This window comes from Ipomoea nil, unplaced genomic scaffold (assembly GCF_001879475.1).
Source record: "Ipomoea nil cultivar Tokyo-kokei standard unplaced genomic scaffold, Asagao_1.1 scaffold2705, whole genome shotgun sequence".
Classification (NCBI taxonomy): domain Eukaryota; kingdom Viridiplantae; phylum Streptophyta; class Magnoliopsida; order Solanales; family Convolvulaceae; genus Ipomoea; species Ipomoea nil.
The window spans coordinates 848,831-870,397 of record NW_017619133.1 but is presented as its reverse complement, the minus strand read 5'-3'; the positions used below and the strand labels follow the sequence as shown (position 1 = coordinate 870,397).

Below are 21,567 nucleotides of genomic sequence, written 5' to 3'. Positions count from 1 at the left end.
TATTTTTTTAAAGTTCACACAGTGCTCTATGGACCATGATCCATGGAATAATGATTGGTGAGAGGCAATTTATATTGTGGACTAGGGTCCACATAGCATTATGGACCTTGGATCAAAACTACGTCGTTTTGATATTTAAGCTTTAACCGATTCTGCAGTTTCATGTTTTTCATGTTTCAACATAAATTTAATTTATTCTAGATACATAATCAATACACTTAAGGTACAGAATTTTATAACACGAGACACAAAAACTCACAACACAAGACACATACACATGTTATATATTTACTTATTCTCAAGTATGATATACATAGATAATATATGTCTTATATGCACAATTTCATAATAGAAAACATAAATTCGTAAAATAAGACATACAATATGTTGTGTGTTATGCAACTACTAATCTATTTCAGGTACATGATCCATACATTTATGGCACGTTTGACTCGCGGAATAGGCCTGGAATGGCATAACATTTCCAGTAATAGGCATAGTCCTTTGTTTGGTAAAAGTTTCTATTCCCAAGAACAATGTTCCTAGAAATGACACATTCCCCTAGAGTAGGGATGACAATTTCAATCCGCCTTGCGGATATCCACCCGAATCCACCCCGCATGGATAGAGATTTTTGGGTGATGGTGGGTGGTGGGTCGGGTGGGTCTTAAAAATGTAAACCCGCGGTGGGTCGGGTTAGATTCAGGTTCTATGTACAAAACCCGCCTAGAACCCCACCCGACCCACCATATGTGTGTGTGTGTGTGTGTATATATATATATATATATATATATATATATATATATATATATATATATATATATATATATATATATATATATATATATATATATATATATATATATATATAATAGTAAAATATGTACTAGTATGTAGTTATTTATAAAAATTTATATAACTTCGTGTATCTTTTTACTATTTTATATCTAAACTACTACTAACAATTTAGTTATTATATTTAAATATTTCTATTATTTTATGTTTTAATATCACTAATGAATTTTATTATTTTATTATGTGTAAGTAATTTAAATATTATTTTTTGAAAAAATAATAAGATGATAAGTGGTGGGTACCGGCACCCGGTGGGATGAGGTGGGTTTTGAAAAAATTCACCCGATGCGGGTTGGGGTGGGGGTGGGTGGAAAAAATATAAGGTGGGTCGAGTGATGGATGTAGCCCTCCCCGACCCATTGGCATCCCTACCCTAGAGGGGGAATAACTATTACTACCCCCGGTATTAACCTATTCCCGAGTCTCCAGGAATAACTTTTTTATTTTATTTTCTAGTATTTTGTAAGTATTTTTGTTTTATTTTTTATTGTAATTTGTATTCGAAAATATATGTGTTTTTGATATATTTTGTATGAGTTCTTGTTATAGTATTGTAATTTTTAAATTGAATTTGCAGTTATGTCTCGATTGCATTTAATAACTTGTACTGAAAGAAGAAAAAGATTCGTAGCTGTGTTGCATATGTGGTTGGATATGTGTACTTCTGTGAGTTTATTATTTATAATGATGATGTTTACCTTGCTTGACAATTTTTTTTTATCTAATAAAAGATGAGTGAAATCTTATATTATTAATACGTTAGGGTCTAGAGAGTATATGTTACGAACGATGTATTCTTGTGATAAATAATGCATATCTCAACTTAGGATGAATCGATATGCTTTTGTAAAGTTGTGTTCAATGTTACAAACTATAGGAGAGTTAAGGCCAAAAAAAATTATGCTTGTTAATGAGCAAATATCAATCTTTTTACATATTATTGCTCATCATGTTAAAAATAGGATTATTCAAAATAATTTTCAAAGGTCAGGGGAAACTATTAGTCGATACTTTATGAAACTCTAAAATCATTTATTCTTCCAAAGGCTGAACCCCAACCCTACTGAACATGAACTACAGAGGCTAGACCGGTGCTCACTGCGCACAAGGAGCCCGGGAGGTTGCTCCCACACTGCCCGCACAAGGAGCCCCCTCACTTTGAGACACTGCCGCTGGTGAGACTCGATCCCTGGTCATTCTTCCAAAGTTTCACCTCTATGACCAGTTGAGCTACCCATGCGGGCTAAAATCATTTATTCAAAGATAGGGATAAGGTCTTTACAATCAAGTTTTGGCAAGCTCTCTTCAACAACATGCAAGTCAAGCTGAATATCTCCACTGCCTATCACCCACAAACTGATGGGCAGACTGAGAGAGTAAATAAGTGTGTGGAGAGCTATCTCAGGTGTATGACCTTCCAAAAACCTAAGAGCTGGAGTAAGTGGTTGCATCTGGTTGAATGGTGGTACAACACCAACTACCATTCATCCCTCAGATATACACCTTTTTAGGCCTTATGTGGCTACCCTCCTCCATTGTTAGCTGCCAGGTCAATTCCTATGGATACAGATTTCAATTGGCTAGCAGAGAGAGGTGTTATACTGGCAATTTTGAAGGAAAATCTAGCACAAGCTCAGAACAGAAAGAAGGTTCAGGCTGATAAGGGGAAGAGTGAGAGGTCTCTTCAGATAGGAGATTGGGTCTACCTCAAGATCCAACCCTATAAGCAAGTGTCTTTGTCTGATAGGAGCAATTTGAAACTATCCTCCAAGTATTATAGTCCTTACAAAGTGACTAGAAAGGTAGGAGAAGTAGCCTACAAGTTGCTGTTACCACCAGGAACACTACTGCATCCTGTTTTTCATGTGTCTCAATTAAAGAAGAAGATTGGAGAAGATATAGTGGCTCAAATGGACCTTCCAGTTGTTGGGCAGGAGGGTCAAATCCTGGCAGAACCCTTGGTTGTGCTGAATAAGAAACTAGTAAAGAGAAACAACAGAGCACTGACACAAATTTTGGTGCAATGGACCAACTTACCTAGAGAGGAGGCAACATTGGAAGATTATTATCATATTAAGAGTCAATTTCCCTCCTTTAATCCTTGGGGACAAGGATCATCGGGAGGAGGAGGTGTTGTAATAGCCCTAGGAACAATCCACAATAGTATGGAAGCTGAGTGCAAGAGGAAGGAGAAGGGCAGTGAAGAGAAGTCTGAACTAAGTAGGAAGGTAGGATGATGCGACGTCGTTGGAAGAAGGTAGTTGCAAACTGTTGGTGGGAAAGGATCAGGCGACGTCGTTTAAAAGTAGCGGTTGGAGTTAGTTGAAGCACTCATCAAACGACGTTGTTTTTTGCGTTTTTCCCTCCTGTTTCTAGCTGAGTAGGAGTAGAGGTTTGGCTTGTATTTAGTCTCTTTAGAATGTAAGGGAAGTTTTCATGTGAAGTAATAAGATCAAATTCCCCTTTTCTCTCTTCTTCTCACTCCCTAAACCATAATCTTCTTCCTTCTTCATCCCCAACTTTCTGTTAAACACTAAAGGAGTCGTCTCAGGTCGTCTCCCCGGCCATGGAGACGGCCTGAGACGAAGGAGGTTTTTTCGATTGAATTGCATGAGTTTGTATTGTTCAGGGATCCAATTGCATTCTTTTTGAGTTCGATGACCTAATTATAGTTTGGTGTGCAGTTGAGTGACCTATTTGACCCTTATTCCTTTGTTATATAATATAAAATGTTTAGACTTTGGATTTGGACTATGTGAATATGTATTGTTTGGTAGTGTGTTTGAAAAATTAGAAAATGTAAAAAAATTGGGGTTCTTAAACCAAACCGAACAAATTCTAAACCGAAACTGAACTTTTTCAAACCGAACCAAATTATAATGTTAAATCGAATGGTATCATTTTTTAAATACCAAAATACCGAAACTGAAACCGAAAAAGAAAAAATCGAACCGAATCCTAAAATGCCACCCCTAATTTTGATCCCAAAAAGAGAAAAATCTCAATTGATGATCAAATTAAGCTCTAATTTCTCTCACACACACACATTGAAAACATGTTTTTCCAATAACCTATGATGTTCGGGCACTCATGTATATGCAATGATACAGTTGGTTGCATTCATGTCAAGGTTTTCTTTCAGTTTTCTCACTACACTCATGGCCTTTTATAATGATAGTATACATTTAGCTCAACAATCTCGCACCCCCCCCCCCCCCACCCCCCTCCAACTCTAACCAAGCCAAAAAGCCATGGAATGCTTGAGATGAACTGTTAAATCAGAGCCCTCCAATCCCCTACCAAAAAAGAAAAAAACATAAAAACAAATCTCTAATGGTTTTCAGCTGCTCAAAGCAGTAGTTGAGGAGGATGGCAGTGATAGCTGATTCTGAGTTTGAGTATGCACCTTCACCTGCTTCTGCTGCTCGATAAATCTGTTCATTTTTCCGAGCAACTGGGTGGCCTTTCGCCTTCCCCTTTCGGTTCCATTTTGTACTAAATCAAGCAAGGGAGCAGTCACACCTAGTTCTTGAGCTTCTACTAGAAGCTGTTGGTCTCCAGAACAGAGGTGCACCAAAACAGTAGCCGCATTTTCTCTGTTCCTAGGAGTCCCATTTGCAATAACATCTACCAAAAGAGGAACTACCATTGCAGACCCAATAACTGCCTTCCCTTCAGAATGACTAGCCAATATCGCGAGCATAGCTAGTGCTTCGTCCACCATACTGCCTTGAGGTTCTGTTAGCAGGCGTATTAGTATGGGCACAACTCCAGCCCTCACAGCCTTACCCTTGTTACCCTGATATATACACAGGTTAAAAAGCGCGGCTGCAGCATCTTTCTTCCCTCTTTGGGTTCCTTCGCTTAGCAGTGTCACCAGTGGAGGAATTGCTCCCAAAGCACCAATTGTGATCTTGTTTTCATCAACAACTGAGAGGCTAAATAAAGTGGCTGCTGAGTTTTCCCGAGCTTCCATACTGCCCCTTTTGAGCACACTGACAATGCCAGGCACAGCGTCTGAAGATATGATTCTTCCTTTGTTGTCCTCGCATATGGAAAGGTTAAGCAGTGCAGTAACTGCATGCTCCTGGATGCGAGAGTCAGGAATGGATAGAAGGTTGACAAGCAGAGGAATGGCACCCGCTTCAGCTATTGCCACACGATTGTCAGTATTTCGCTTAGCAAGAAGCCGTATTTCACCTGCAGCAATCTGTTGATCTTCACGGTTGACAGATGCCAGTTTGCAGAGGAGAGTTTCTATCTTTGAGCGATCCACGGGTGAACATACAGAAGCTTTCTTACTAGGCTTAGAATCACAGGGCCGTTTGGGTGGTTCAATCCCATTGGCCTCACACCATTGAGCTATAAGGCTGCGCAAAACATAGTTGGGTGTCAGAGTAGTGCCAGCGAGGGTTTGCTGTGTCTTTGGGCAAGTGTTATTTCCTGCTTCCAGCCATTTCTCAATGCAAGAACGTTCATAGGTCTGCAGTGCAAAAAAAACGAAACATATCAGAACCAACATAAAAAGAATTGACTTCAGTGCTGTTTTGGTTTGTGCTAGTAGGAACCGCATTGTCCATTTGGCATGAGACCATCAAGGGGTATCGTCTATGCAAATAGATCACAAGTTTAGATAACCACAAACTTCCCATTTGAGATTCATACAATCACTACAAAGTTTGAAGAAACAGTATGTTGCACTACTAGAAAAATTACTTTCTTACACCAAAGTTACCTCCCAATTCATTGAACTTTTATATGGTCTCAAAATGGTGAACCCTACATTAAATCTGACCATTTTTACACTTTTTCTTTATGCATTTTAGTTTTTAGCACGGCTAGTCATGGAAAGAAGTGAAAATTCTATGAAAATGCAAGAGGAGAGCAAAATCTGGAGGAAATACTTCTTTGGTCATAAAAGGGCAAGAGCATAAGATATTTATGCAAACAAATCTCAGAATAAAAATAAGAACTAGTTATAATACCTGTCCCGTTGAAACAATGACTGGATCTCTCATCAACTCCAGAGATATAGGACAACGGAAATCATCTGGAATCACTGGGGCTTTGAAACTCTGCTCCGTACATGCTTGGCCACTTCTTCTTGATGACTTATCCCTCGAGGAATCATCGTCAGGATTGTCTATTTGCACAAAATCCTTAATTTTCCTTAATAGCATGGACATCTTCTCTATCCTCTGCCCTGGATCCCCACCAGAAGCAGAAACCATCTCATGTAAAGTTAGCGATTCTTGCATTAGATCATCTATTCCAGTTAGTTGTAACCTTTCAACCAATCTCCTTAATACAGCTGGGTCTGTGGCCGCATTGCTGCTCTTTTCATAAACAGACAACAAATCCTCGTATAGTTCATCCTCGGGTGTATCAACTCTTCCTTTCGCTCTTCTGAATTGAGAAAGAACAAGCTCAACCTGGAAAAATATAATAAGTCAGGTAGAAGAAACAATAGATGGCATAAAATTCTGAAGTTTTGCTACTTTCCTGTCAAAGAACTTTTGTTGATTATAGCTAAACAATATTCATCAGTATGATCACTTAAAGTCTGTGTGATATAGAAACAATAACTTATTCCATTCTTTCATTAACAATATTCAAAGGATACTTTACTGAGAAATGATTTTAATTGTTCTACTTGTTCTCAGAAAGCTAATTGCAGAAAAAACAAGAATGCTACACGAAGAACTGTTTTCTACCTGTTCTTTAACTTCATCAGATATGTCAAGTTTTTCATAAGAAATTCCACTCAAAGCTTGTTCAAGCTGAACTGTCACCTCTTGGAATTTATTCATGATATGCTCCCTTTCTAAGGCCTGCAAATAGGATATTAGTATTTATTTACTTTTATGTACTTCAATGGTCATAGTAGCAACAAAGAGTGATTAGAAAAGATCATTTCTCTTTCTCCTAATGGCTAATGTTATAGCATCCCCAAACTTCCACATATTTACAGATAAAACATCTTGTGAGTTTTCAGTTGATAAAAGAAATTCATACAACAAAATTTAAAGAAGAAAAAGCTCATAGATACAATTTGAGAAATATACCCCAAAAAAAGGTATTATTATGTCCTTTTTAGATTCATAGCCAAGTAAGGGCTACAGCTCAAATGACTAAACAAAAAGAAAAGAAAACAAAAGCACAGATCCAAAAATAAACTCCCCAATAATTTAACCTAAAGAGAACATAGAGAAAACAAAAGAAAACCTTCTCTCCTTTCCATTTCTTTTTATGCACAAATTAAATTGTTGATCAAATCAAAGCATATTAAGATAACAACTACAGGACGATCGAATCCAAGATCAAAGTACAAAGAAATGGTGTTTGTGTGAAGAAACGCACCAGATAAATCTTGCTGCCTTCACTCCCAAATTTGAGCATATCCTTAGCCGATTGGAGACCCGCCTTCAAAGAAACTAGAGCCTTTAACGAAGATTCAGGGACGGCTTCTTTGATATCACTAATCTCTTCGAACATTGGAGTCAACAGCTTCAGCCGCCTCGCCAGGTTACAGTACTGCTTCTTCACCGTGGACCTGAACTCCGAAACACCAGATATTTCATTCACCAGCTCCATAAGCTTCGCCGTCAGAGCTGCCTTCTCTTCCTCCATTCTTTCAGTTCAAAACAAAATCAAAACTCCATCGAATTACTAATCATCCAATGAATTGCAATCTCCTCCATTGCTGCTAAATTTAAAGGAAGAGATACACCCGCCGGCCATCATTTCAGTCACTGCTAAAACTCACTCCACAACACAAGTGTAGCTATGAGTATGAGAGAGAGATTAAGCGGGGGTTACGATTTAATGGAGCTCTCTGGCTTCATTGAAGAACCAGCTGCAATGGAAAAATATAAAAACGGAAGGAGAAAAGGTGGAGTTTTTTAACCATGTGAGGTGGGGTCAGGTGAGAAAGAAGACAGATTTATTATGGCAAATTTTCACGTTTAATCCTAAATTTTTAAATTGTCCACTAATTATTCTTGAACTTTTAAATTGATATTATTATTTGTAATTTTTTTTAAATTGTCCACTAATTATTCTTGAACTTTTAAATTGATATTATTTGTAATTTTTTTTTTTTGAATGTTACTAGCTCTATTACATTGTAGTATCTGTTCATATACTTTCTCAACCTACTGAAACACAAAGAGCCAATAACGCCTCCACTAAGGCTCGAAATCACAACCTTCCACTTGGAAGTCCACCCCAGATACCATTAGACCACATAGTCCTGGTATATTATTTGTAATTTAAATTTACTAACTTTTTAACTTTTAAATTATTTATGATTTTTTAATTTTTAAAATTTAAATAGTCGTGGTCCTCTTAATAGAATCATATATAATTAAAATATGATAGTTAAAAGATTGGTGGTTAATTTGGACCATAAATGATACTCCTTCCGTCTTACTTTATGTGTTTGGTTCAATTAACGAGAGTTGATCGAAACTATTTTTAATATAATTTTTCATAATATTAAGTTTAGTATAAGTATACACAATTTATATATTTAAAAGTAAACAAAAAAAGAAAGAGGTAATTGATAATGAATAATAAATAGTACAGATAAAATGGGACAGAGAGTAATAATTTAAAAGTTAAAAAAGTATATGTGATCAATTTGGAAATTTAAGAACACTATGGACCTCAGATGATATCAGAGTAATCATGGCATGATTGAGCTGTCAGTCTAAATCGGCAGATGGTAAGGTAAGAGACAGCCAATGAGCCAAAAGCTGAAATTTTAGCGAGTTATTTATTATTATTATTATTATTATTATTATTGGCAAAGCTGTTAATTGTTAAAACTACCATATGAAAAAGGATTGATTTTTTTTATTAAAGACTAATTTCAATTATTAAAATAAATCTACAAAGTCATACACCTAAAACACTTTATAATAACAGCTAGCATGAACTTTTCTTTTACCTTCCACACGTCAAAAATGCAACATAAGAATTAAGAAACATCTGTCAACTTTATTTTTAGATGATATGATGCAACTTGATGTATACTTTATATAATTAATGTGTTTTTGAAAAATACTATACGTATTTTTATTTTCTACTCTAAATTTTTACTTTCACACAAAATTTTGAGATAGACATTTGTATTGTAATCTACATAAAAAAAAAGTAATTTATCGATACCCGTCACATCATAAAATAAACTTTAGATAGTAAAATTTGAAAGTTCATATAGTAGAACTCGTTTTTGTATAACCTAAAATTTCTTACTTCGTCAGACTACATTTTAAATTTTATAAATTTATCCCAAGACTTATAAAAAATAAGTAAATCTTGAATTTTTTACAGTAATTCTAGACTCCTCCATCGTATGTACATTTCTGTGTACAAGAAGTGTTCACCACTACTCGGCCATGTCGCTGGAAGCAAGACTAATTAATGTGTGTTAAAAACAGAGTTGCAAAACTCGGCCGCCTAGGCGCCCACCTAGGCGCTAGCGCGGCACCGAGCATTACCGTTTTGGCCTAAAGGCGGCCAAACTCGGCCGAGTCGGTCAACTCGGCTAACTCGGTCGAGTCGACCAATTTCGTCCGATTTTGATCATTTTTGACCGATTTCGTCCGATTTTGACTGATGTCGTCTTTCATTAATTATTGATTTTAATATTATTATGACGTTATGACTTATAAATTATCATTATTTCATTTATTTAAATGTGTTATTTGATTGAATGTTGAAAACAACCTCATTAAAATTGTCAAACTACAAGTCTGTCACTATTTTTTTTAATTTTTTGGTGTCCACCTAGTGCCGCCTAGATTCCGCCTAGGCGCTAGGCGCTGCTTGGCCGCCCGACTAGCGCCTAGCGCCTACTGCAACCATCTTAAAAATGTGAATTCATAGATAATTAATAGAGTTAATTCTGTTTTCAGAAAAATAGAGTTAATTCTATTTTTTGTTCTAAATATATATGTGGCAGTTCACTTTTAGTCATTTTTTTTTTTTTTCAGAACATCCTCATTTTGTATGAGTATTATTGTGGCATGACCATTTTTTGTTCTTCATCAACAAAATCGTTGAAAAGTCGTTAAATGCAATGACATTTCGATCTTTGTTATACAGAGTGGGTTGACCCACTATATTTTTATTTTTATATTTTTAAAAAAAATTCATAATTACAGACCTAAATGCCCTTATATTTTATAAAATTTAAACGGTTTTGTTGAAAGGGGATCAAAAATGGTCATACCACAATAATACTAGGATCAAAGGGAATGTTCTAAAAAAAAAAAAAAAAAAACTAAAAGTAAATTGTCACATACAAATCTAAGACAAAAATGAAATTAACTCATAATTAATAAATGTAAAAGAGGTAACAAATATATAAATATAAAAAATGTTGCAATATTCATAGGAGCGTTATTCATAGTGGATTTAGTTTGGTAGGGTTAGTTTCATTTCTTGAGATATGGAGACAAAAATAAAAGGGATAAGGATCAAATAAATCCTTCAATTATTTAGAATAGTGCAACTAACACTTTGAACTTAAAAAATTTTCAATTATGCATTCTAACTTAAACAAAAAGTGCAATTGATATTTTTTGTAGGTAATTTCTAAGTAAAAGCAGTAAAAGATGACTTGGAAGTCAGGTGTAATTCTTTTTTTACAACATGGAGGGTTGATGTGTTCTAAATCTACTAAAAATTATATTCTTCATCTTCAAGTTAGGGATTCAACTTTTAAGAAGAAAAAAATGCAATTATTGTCTTCATCACAATGGCCAAATAAAAAAGATTGGAACTTACGAAGGTGTATTACAATATTTCAAGCACACCTTTTTTCAAATTTTTCATGTCCAATTAATCAAAAAATTTGAGTTTGTTGTCCTACTTTCGTATTATCGTATAGCCATGCTCACATCACCATCCACATCATTAGCACCCATCGTCATTTTCGCATTCACTGAATGTTTCCACGATGAGAACAAGTTCACGCGGTAGTTTTGTTACTGTGAGTTCAAATTCACGAATGAGAGAGCAATTAACCATGTTACTTTTGTTGAGACAATTGTTATGACTTTGTATTCTGTTTTTGTTGAGGAGCTAGTTACTGTTTTTTGCTTACGACAAGTCCAAGTGATTAAATTTTTGTCAATAAAGACATCAAAACCACTAGTGAATATTTCGTCATCAGGGCACTCCACTCAATCAGAGTCCGAGAAAGCATAGATATTACTAGTTTTTTACGCGCATTGCGCGATTGAGATAATGCATGTCCAATATTTTTTTTTAAATAAGTACTCTAAAGTATATCAAAGGCAAGATTATATTGAAATTGTTCATGCATAACTAATTGAATGTTGAATTTGCGTATTTAAAAAGGTAATTCTAAGTTTACAAATGCAAGATAATATAGTCAATTAAGATGGATTATAATTGTCAATAAAATAATTGTATAGGTATGGTTGAAACCAAATACGGGATATAAGGGAGAGCAAATAAAAATTAGGGCATAAAATATTAAATATATACTAATATTGAAGAGCTAATTGCTGATTGCCAAACAAGGACATTGCGAGGTAGTTTCGCACTTCAATTTGCTGTGTGATTTGAATACTCTTTTTTATCAATAGATCCCCAAATTAGTTAATATGATTGGCTTAATTATATATATATTTTTTAAACTATTATTATTATTATTATTATTATTATTATTATTATTATTATTATTATTATTATTATTATTATTATTATTATACCCTTAGGTTATTTTACATGTTAATTTAAACAACTACAGACTTTTTTCAAATATCTTTTAACCAACTGTTGATATAATTTGATGATCATATCCGCTAACCGCTAACCGCTAATTGTCAAACAAGGACATTGCGAGGTAGTTCTCACTTCAATTTGTTGTGTGATTTGAATACTTTGGCTTTATTAATTATATTTTTTAAATTTTGCGTGGTATTAATAAAATACTTGGTAAATAAATATATAGCATTATTTTGTATTATAACTTTGATATTTAATCAAAAAATATTACACAAAAAAGATAATATACAATTGATGAATTTGAATGTAAGGAATTTTTACATTGGAGAGAAATAAAGACAATATAACTGTTTAAAAAAAAAAGACAATATAACTAATAAAATTATTTCTCTTAATTAATTTATTGATAATGAATAATATTTTTTTTTAATAAAGGCATTGTAGGGAAAGTGTAGCGAATATAATCAATTGATGAATTTGAATTTAAAGAATTTTTATATTGGAGAAAAATAAAGACAATATAACTAATGAAATTGTTTCTCTTATTTAATTTATTGATAATGAATAACTTTTTTTAATAAAGACATTGTAGGCACATGATTCTAAATTAAAGAAATGCATATGTATTATTTTTTGTTGTAGCTACTAAATTATTATAATAATAATTTAATAAGAGTAAAATAGAGTACTAATTATGTCAAATTTGATTGGGATGAGGTTCGAACCTAAGACCTTTCTTATTGAAATCAATTATTAAGTTAACGGTGAACTAACAGAAATTAACGGAAAAGATAATATTTAACGAAAAAGTTAACAGAAAATCATATTCATTAAGGATATATTAGGAAATCTTATGGAAAAATTAAAATCTGATCAATCTGAGCCATTCATTTGATTAAAAAATTTGACCGCCATTTTTTCTACCCATTATAGGCCTAACTCTCTTGGGCTCTTATTAGTATAGTAGATTAGAGTCGGATTTTGTAAAACGCAAATCATAGTCTAGAGTCCCTTTGACATACCTTAGAACTTGTTTGTCACCTAATGCTCAGTATTTGGAGAGTGCATGAACTCACAAAGTTTGTTGATTGCAAATGAGAGATCCGCTAAAACTATTAAATTATTGAGGTTGACCACCGCTAAAACTATTTTAAAAAAATCACCGGAAAAGACGACCAAATCTGGTCGCCTTCTCCATTAGAGAGGACGACCAGAGGTCGACTTCTCCAATGGAGAAGGCGACTACTGGTCACCTTCACCGGCGGATGGCGACCAGTGGTCTCCTTCCGCCGGAGTTGGCAACCGGTTGTCGGAATAAAAAATGACCTGCAATTGCAGGTCATTTACCTGTTCTTGGATCTAAATGCCTCAATATGACATGTTTAAGAATGTAATTAAACTTTTTTAAAATTTAGGGACCTAATTGACTTATCAGGTAATGTTTAGAGGTGTATTTGACCATTTTCTCTTGCTTTTTTTTTTTTTTTAAATCTTGGAAGAATTAAATTTGCAACATGATGCCAAGCACCTTGGGCTTAGATGACACCTCTGTAGCTCTTCTTGGGCAATTTATATCGTGCACCAGGGCGCGCATTTCATTGTGCGCTCTGGTGCAAAACGACGTCATTTTGAATTATTATTTTTTGTTTAAAATTTCACTTTCCTGTGTCCACTGTTACTTCTCTTAAAAAAAAATCTCATGTTTCGAAAATGTAAATAATTGTATACTAAAATGTACATAATTTTATACTAGAATGTACATAATTTTGTAAAAAAATACACATACTCTTTTTTGAAAAGATAATACACATAATCTAACATAATGCATAATATACATAAACTTTTAACATAATACACATAAACTCTTAATATAATACACATAAATTTCCTGTTTCGGATGTACATAATTGTAATAAAAAATGTGCATAATTGTATAAAAAATGTACATAATTGTATAAAAAATGTACATAATTGTATACTATAATGTACATAATTGCGTCAACTTCCTACATTGACTTAACAAAATGACGTCGTTTTGGGAGGCACGAGGCGCACAGTGCTGTGTACTCCGTGGTGCAAGGTATAACGATTGCTCTCCTTAAGGGAATGTCACAGGATCGAACCTCGGTGGTTGGATATTCACTCTTTGGGCTGCAATAATTAGAAAAAGTATAGAACAGATACTACCTTGTAATAGAGTCAATAGTATTCCAAAATAAAAATAAAAATTGCAACATGATAAAAATTAAGAATTATATTGATTAAAATTAAAAATGATTGACTAAATTGCATAATAATCAACAATGAAGGGACTAAAAGGGCAATTATCTCTTAAAAATATAATGGAATAAGGGTCAAATAAGTTATCGAATTACACACCAAAATCACAAAATGCAGGCCAATGAACTAAAAAAACATGCAATTTGGTCCCTAAACTAACCAATTTTATGCAATTAATTTAATTTGCAGGTTTTTCAGGTTTCTAACATGTCATCGCCAAATTTAAAATATTTTTTAAAAATAATTATTTAAAATTAAAAATTAAAAAAAAAATGTCTCCATGCCGAAGACGAAGAAGTTTCTTCGTCTCTGGCCATTGATTCGTCTCCATGGCCGTAGACAAAGAAACCTTCTTCGTCTCTGGCCATGGAGATTCTTCGTCTTCGGCATGGAGACGTTTTTTTTTTTTTTTTTTTAAATTTTTAATTTTAAATAATTATTTTTATAAGAGAAAAGGGTCAAATAGGCCCCTAAACTTTACCCCAAAGGTCAATTAGGCCCCTAAACTTTAAAAAAGTCAATTAAACCCTCAAACATGTCAAATTGGATCAATGAAGCCCAAAAACTGATAAATGACCTTTTATTAAAGGTCATTTCAATTCTGACGATGAATTCCGACCACCGGCGAAAAAATCCGGTTGTCCGGTCATCTTCCACTGGAGAAGAAGACCGTCTTCTCCACTGGAGAAGATGACCAGACGGCCGTATTCTCCATTATGGAGAAGACGGCCAGATCTAGATCGTCTTCTCCAGTGAAAGACGACCGGACGGCCGGATTTTGCCGCCGGTGGTCGGATTTTTTTGCCGGTGGCCGACATTCGTCGTCGGAATTGAAATGACCTGTAATAACAGGTCATTTATCGATTTTTGGGCTTCATTGATCCAATTTGACATGTTTGAGGGTTTAATTACACTTTTTTAAAGTTTAAGTGCCTAATTGACCTTTGGGGTAAAGTTTAGGGGCCTATTTGACCCTTTTCTCTTTTTAAAAAATATTTTAAATTTGGGAGTGACTTGTTAGAAACTTGAAAAACCTGCAAATTAGACTAATTGCATGAAATTGATTAGTTTAGGGACCCAATTGCATGTTTGTTGAGTTCAATTGTCTAATTAAATTTTGGTGTGTAGTTCAATTGCCTATTTGACCTTTATTCCAAACCATTATAGTTTATTTATACGTGGGCACATACTTTTTTTTTTTTTTTTTTTTTTTTTTTTTTGATGAAAGATGAGTTAAAGAACTCCAGAAAAGATACGTAGCTCTGCTTGTAGCCACCATGTTCGCATCCCGATCCAGAAGAGAGGTTATTCCAGCCGACGGGTCCGTCAAGAACGTGGTCTCCCAACCAAAATGCTGCCCTAAATTGGCCAAGAAATCTGCGCATTGGTTCTCTTCACGCAAGACATGCACAAGCTCAAAGTCTTGGAAGTTCGTCATCAGCTGCTTGCAATCTATAACCAAGATGTGAGGCCTTCCCGGAACCTCCAAAGTTCGGCAAGAAAACTATTTGTGATGCCAATTTTTGTAGTAATTGGCATCACGAATACTTTACTTGTTGATTTAGAGTAAATAATTCATTCAATACTTTTAAAATAAAATTAGTTTTAAAATTTAGTGTTACGATTTTATTTTATTTTTTGTGAAAAAAATAAAAAAATGCAATCATAACCAAAGCAAAATTTGTTGATGGGTGGTGATGCCGGCAAATTAAACAATGGATTGTAAACATGATCTAAAATGACATTTAATTTATATATTATACGGAGTATATTATATATTTATAAATAAATTAAAGGTACATAATATATTAATTGCATAATATATATAATTTATTAACTACAGACAATAATATGTAATGCATAATTTTTTTAATAGTAATGAACACATAATTTATTAATTAAAGGCACATAACATGTTATGTGTGTGATGATAATTTGAATGTCATTTTGAATTAGGATTGAATTTAAAATTTTGAACCGTGATACTTATGGGGCCTACAAGTCTATTGGGCCAAATGGTTATGGCTCAAAAAAATCTGGGGTAAAATCCCCAACTATTGAGGATGTCCTTAGGGATGATTTAATGAGGAAAAGGAACAAGGTTGGACCATAGTTTACGGCTAAGGGAGAGAGGCAAATTATGCCCTGGAAACGTGTTCACCATGAATGGTGAACACAGGTCCAAACGGCGCCGTTTCTACGTAAAAAAAAAAAAAAAAAATCGCTAATGGTGTTAATGACGCGCGTTTGGTCAGATTATGAATTTTCTGTTATGAGATTATGAATGTACTGTAAATTCATAATATCATAACAGAAAATTCATAATCTCATAACAGAAAAGTCATAATTTATGAATGTTGAAGAAGCTTGCGCTACAGAGGAACAATCATGGTTTCGAATGAGAATGTGTAGGCATGGTTCCAAAGTGAATGTCCAGGCATGAATTCATAATTTATGAATGTCCAAAATCATTGCTCACCTCAAATTAAAGTGAAACCGCGAAATGTGAAAATGAAGAAGAAAAGTCACGTAATTAATTAGGAAAAAAAAATAATAACGATGCACTAACACCGTTAGAACTGTGTTCACCATGGATGGTGAACACGGTTCCATGGCATAACGATTGAGGGAGAGATGTTTGGGTTAGGAGTTCTTTTTTGAGGATCGACTGCTGTTAGTTTTAATTTAATTTCTTATAAATTAATCTTAAATTCAATTTCTTATAAGTTATTTCGTTTCTTCTCAACATAAATTATAATCTTAAATTCAGTATTAGAATATAAAATTTATATATTTATACTAAAAATATATATTAAGAGAAAAAATTAATTTTTTTAATTAAGAAAATGTTAATTTAATCAATAAATAATAAATAATAAAATGAAATGAGATAGAGAGTACATTTTTTGGGCCTTGATCCATTGTGCTGCAATAATTTGCAATAATACATTTCAATATTCTATGAGGTATATTATTTGTATATTAAAATTCAATCGTTATATTCTACACCACGGCGCACATAGTACTGTGCGCCGCGCGCCTCCCAAAACGACGTCGTTTTGAGATAGTGTTGGGAGACGCGGTAGGAAGTTGCTGAGATTATGTGTATTTGTTCACAACGTTATGTGTATTCGTTCACAACGTTATGTGTATTGGTTCCTACAGTTATGTGTATTTTTTATACAATTATGTACATTCTTTTTATACAATTATGTACATCCGAATCAGAAAATTCGTGTGTATTATGTTAAGAGTTGATGTGTATTATGTTAAAAGTTTATGTTTATTATGTATTATGTTAGATTATGTGTATTATCTTTTAAAAAGAGTATGTATATTTTGTTATATAATTATGTACATTCATGTATAACATTATGTGTATTCTAGTATAACATTATATACATTCTTGAACATCGAATTTTTTTTTTAAAAAAAAAACTACTGCCATTCACTGGGGCGAAAAATTTCAAAAAAAAAATAATTAAAACGACATCGTTTTGCATCTGAGCGCATAGTGCAACGCGCGCCGTGGTGTAGGATATAAATTGCCATTAAAATTATATTATTTGAAAGTACATTAATTATTTGTTAATTTCCAATTTTGATTAAGTTATCGATTTAAATTCACATGAAAAAAAGTGATTTAGGTAATGTAAGGAAAAAAAAAAAACTATATATAATCATTTAATAATGCCTCAAAACAAGGGTTGGTGATTAATTAAGCAAGAAAATCAATGGCATAATAACACAAGTAAAACAATGAAAACAACATCCCAGGCGCATGAAGAAAATTTGGTTGGTTTTAGTCAACCTCTTCAATCTTTGGTCCAGCAGCACTGGCAGGAGGAACCTCTTCATCATCCATGGGCATGGCATCTCCGCCCTGCTGGTAAATCTTCGCTATGATCGGATTACAGATGCCCTCCACCTCCTTCATCTTGTCTTCAAATTCATCCGCCTCCGCCAGCTGGTTCCCGTCGAGCCAGCGTATGGCTTCTTCCACCGCGTCTTCGATCTTCTTCTTATCCGCCGCCGCCAGCTTCCCGCCGATCTTCTCGTCCTTGATGGTGTTCCTCATGTTGTACGCGTAATTCTCCAAGGCGTTCTTGGCCTCCACCTTCTTCTTCACCTCCTCGTCCTCCGACTTGTACTTCTCGGCTTCTTGCACCATTCTTTCAATCTCCTCCTTGGACAGCCGGCCCTTGTCGTTGGTGATGGTGATCTTGTTCTTCTGCCCGGTGGTCTTGTCTTCGGCTGACACGTTAAGGATCCCGTTGGCGTCGATGTCGAAGCAGACGGTGATCTGCGGGACGCCTCTCGGGGCCGGCGGGATGCCGGAGAGCTCGAATTTGCCTAGCAAGTTGTTGTCTTTTGTCCGGGCTCTTTCCCCCTCGTAAACCTGGATTAGAACGCCGGGCTGGTTGTCGGAATAGGTGGAGAAAACTTGTTCTTTCTTGGTGGGGATGGTGGTGTTTCTGGGGATTAAAACAGTCATGACCCCGCCGGCGGTCTCCAGACCGAGAGACAGGGGAGTGACGTCGAGTAGGAGTAAATCTTGAACCTTTTCGTTCCCTTCGCCGCTCAGGATCGCCGCCTGGACGGCGGCGCCGTAGGCCACGGCTTCGTCTGGGTTGATGCTCTTGCAGAGCTCCTTCCCGTTGAAGAAATCCTGCAACAATTGCTGGACCTTGGGGATTCTTGTGGAGCCGCCGACGAGGACGATATCATCGACGTTGCTCTTATCCATCTTCGCGTCCCTCAAGCACTTCTCCACCGGCTCCATACATTTTCTGAACAAATCCATGTTTAGCTCCTCGAACCTCGCCCTGGTAATGGTGGTGTAAAAATCAATCCCTTCAAACAGAGAATCTATTTCAATGGTGGTCTGGGCAGTGGAGGATAAAGTCCTCTTAGCCCTCTCGCACGCCGTTCTCAACCGCCGCAAAGCCCTGGGATTCCCACTGATATCCTTCTTGTTCTTCCTCTTAAACTCCTGAACGAAATGGTTCACCATTCTGTTATCGAAATCCTCGCCGCCCAAATGCGTGTCGCCGGCGGTGGCCTTGACCTCGAAGATCCCCTCCTCAATCGTGAGCAGAGAAACATCGAAAGTGCCGCCGCCCAGATCGAAAATCAGCACGTTCTTCTCGCCGGAGCTGCTGGATTTCTTGTCCAGCCCGTACGCAATCGCCGCTGCGGTGGGCTCGTTGATGATACGCATGACATTGAGGCCGGAAATAACGCCGGCGTCCTTCGTGGCCTGTCGCTGCGAGTCATTGAAGTAAGCAGGGACCGTGACCACTGCGTTCTTGACCGTGGTTCCCAGAAAAGCCTCTGCGATCTCCTTCATCTTTGTAAGAACCATTGAAGAGATTTCCTCTGCCGAGAATTGCTTCTCCTCTCCCTTGTAGCTCACTACGATCATCGGCTTGTCGCCGGGGCCGGCAATCACCTTGAATGGCCATAACTTCATGTCGCTCTGCACCGATGGATCGCTGAATCTCCTCCCAATCAAACGCTTAGCATCTACATCAATTCCAATTAAACAAATTCCAAATCACATCAGAATCAATCACATAAAACGCATTTATACTTATGTTTATCAACATTATTAAATAAAATAAATAAGAAGAAGATGAACGTACCAAAGACGGTGTTAGTAGGGTTCATGGCGACCTGGTTCTTGGCGGCATCGCCGATGAGACGCTCAGTATCCGTGAAGGCGACATAGGAGGGAGTGGTTCGGTTCCCCTGATCATTGGCTATGATCTCTACACGGTCGTGTTGCCAAACTCCGACGCAGGAGTATGTGGTGCCCAAGTCGATACCGATCGCCGGTCCTTCACCTTTTCCGGCCATAATTTCTTCTTTTCTCTCAATAAACAATCACAAAAAAACGAAAAGCCAAATACGAAACAAGGAATCTGTGGAATACGAATGAGCTCTGAAGATTTGAGAATGCAAGGGACGGGAAGGGTGGGGGAGATTATAAATGGAAGAGCTGGATTTCCAGAATGTTCTGAGCTTCCTTTCTTTTCCAGAATGGATGAAGATATGGTGCGCGTGCCATGCCGGTTTCTTTCTTTCTTTTCTTGTGTGGGCGGTTTTCCCAGTTCTACATTGCTCTGGTTGGTTCGAGAATTTTCTAGGTTTAAACTGACTTTGACGATGGACTCTGAAGCGTTGATTTTGATCTGAATATTCAGGAGGGACCACTCTAGAACTATGAGTACGGAAGCAAATTGCAAAACGTGACCAACTTAACTAATTTATTATGAAAAAAAGTTCACTTTTGGTCGTAAGTGTATCGAATTTGGTTCTTACCTATTAATATTTTTAAAATTAAATATATAATTATGTAAGTTGTATCACAATTCACATTTGATCATATAATTCAATTTTCAAGTTAATTATTATTAAAAAAATTTTAAAAAAATAATATATTCTAATTAAAAGAATATTTTCGGCCAACTATTGTCGAAAAATTACTTCTTGTTAAAATTTTGAGAATAACTAGCCGAAAAATTGGCTATAAAATTAGACAGTAGAACTAAATGTAATACAAATTACACAGTCATGCATGTAATTTGAAAATATAAATAGTAAATGACCAAAAGTGAAATTTAATCTTTATTATTCGAACAAAACAGTATGCCACATCTGCGTTGTATAGTGTGAATACCAATGATATATGTATATAGTATTATATCTTATATATATATATATATATATATATATATATATATATATATATATAAAAGATATAGTTATATATGTATGTATGTATATGTATATATACGCGATCTGAAAAAAGAATATATATGTCTCGAAAAAATATGCAATTTGGAAAAAATATTGTCCAAAATGGACAACTGAGTCAAAAGTTATGCCTTGTCAAAGTTTCTACACTTTTTAACAAAAAAAAAATGAAAATTGTTCGGCCGGTTCAGCCAGCTAGGCGGTCTAGGCGGCCGCCTAGCCGCCCGACCGCGGAGGACGCCAATTCTGGCCAAATCGTCCGCGGCCGGGCGGCACCTAGGCCCGATTTTTGCAACATTGACTATATGAAACTGCTACTTGCACTTGTAATACATTTTACTTGCACATCGATTTCGATTATTTACGAAATTGCCATCGCATTTTTTTAAAAAACCAATGATTCTCATCTGTTAGATCTAGACACGTGGACAGATGTCATGCGCTCTGAGTTCTCTCCTAGACGCGCCGTTCTCATTTGAACGCGAGAATATGTTGCTAGATGGTCCCACCAATGTGGGTAGGGTGGTGACCAAAAGCTTAACAATTAAGCTTGGAAGATGAAGTGAAAGGTTTTTTGATTAATGGCTTCATTCATGTCCACTTAATGGTAGATTAAAGTGGACAAATGAAAAGACAAAAGAGTTGGCTTTGTAAAGCCTATATAAAGGCCATGGATTTGGCTACCTTGGATATGAGAGAGTTCAAGAAGAAGAAAAAGAGAGGAGAGAAAATATGTGTGAGATATACAAGTGTGAGAAAATTAGCCGAGAAGAAGTTGGTGGATTTCGTAGAAATTCTTGTGCCTCGGGGTATGTTATTTTCTCTTGTATTGTGTTGCGTCTAATCGTTGAATTAGAGAAGTCTCCTCTGTTGTACCCATTATCTATATAGTGGAAGGTTTACTGGCTT

The 21,567-nt window shown here is 35.6% G+C and overlaps 2 protein-coding genes across 2 annotated transcripts; both read right to left on the bottom strand.

Moving 5' to 3' along the window:
• Window positions 1-3,899: 3,899 nt before the first annotated feature.
• On the bottom strand, window positions 3,900-7,802 carry LOC109156426 (U-box domain-containing protein 13-like). The gene is made up of 4 exons (XM_019304289.1): window positions 7,216-7,802; window positions 6,570-6,686; window positions 5,841-6,287; window positions 3,900-5,338 (listed from the first exon to the last, which is right to left on the bottom strand). Exons 1-4 carry the CDS (start codon window positions 7,483-7,485, stop codon window positions 4,196-4,198), a joined length of 1,977 nt encoding a protein of 658 aa, XP_019159834.1. The 5' UTR covers window positions 7,486-7,802; the 3' UTR covers window positions 3,900-4,195.
• A 9,788-nt stretch (window positions 7,803-17,590) lies between these two features.
• On the bottom strand, window positions 17,591-19,929 carry LOC109156411 (heat shock cognate 70 kDa protein-like). The gene is made up of 2 exons (XM_019304261.1): window positions 19,545-19,929; window positions 17,591-19,425 (listed from the first exon to the last, which is right to left on the bottom strand). The coding sequence occupies exons 1-2, from the start codon at window positions 19,756-19,758 to the stop codon at window positions 17,702-17,704; spliced, it is 1,938 nt and encodes a 645-aa protein (XP_019159806.1). The 5' UTR covers window positions 19,759-19,929; the 3' UTR covers window positions 17,591-17,701.
• Between the last annotated feature and the right edge of the window lie 1,638 nt (window positions 19,930-21,567).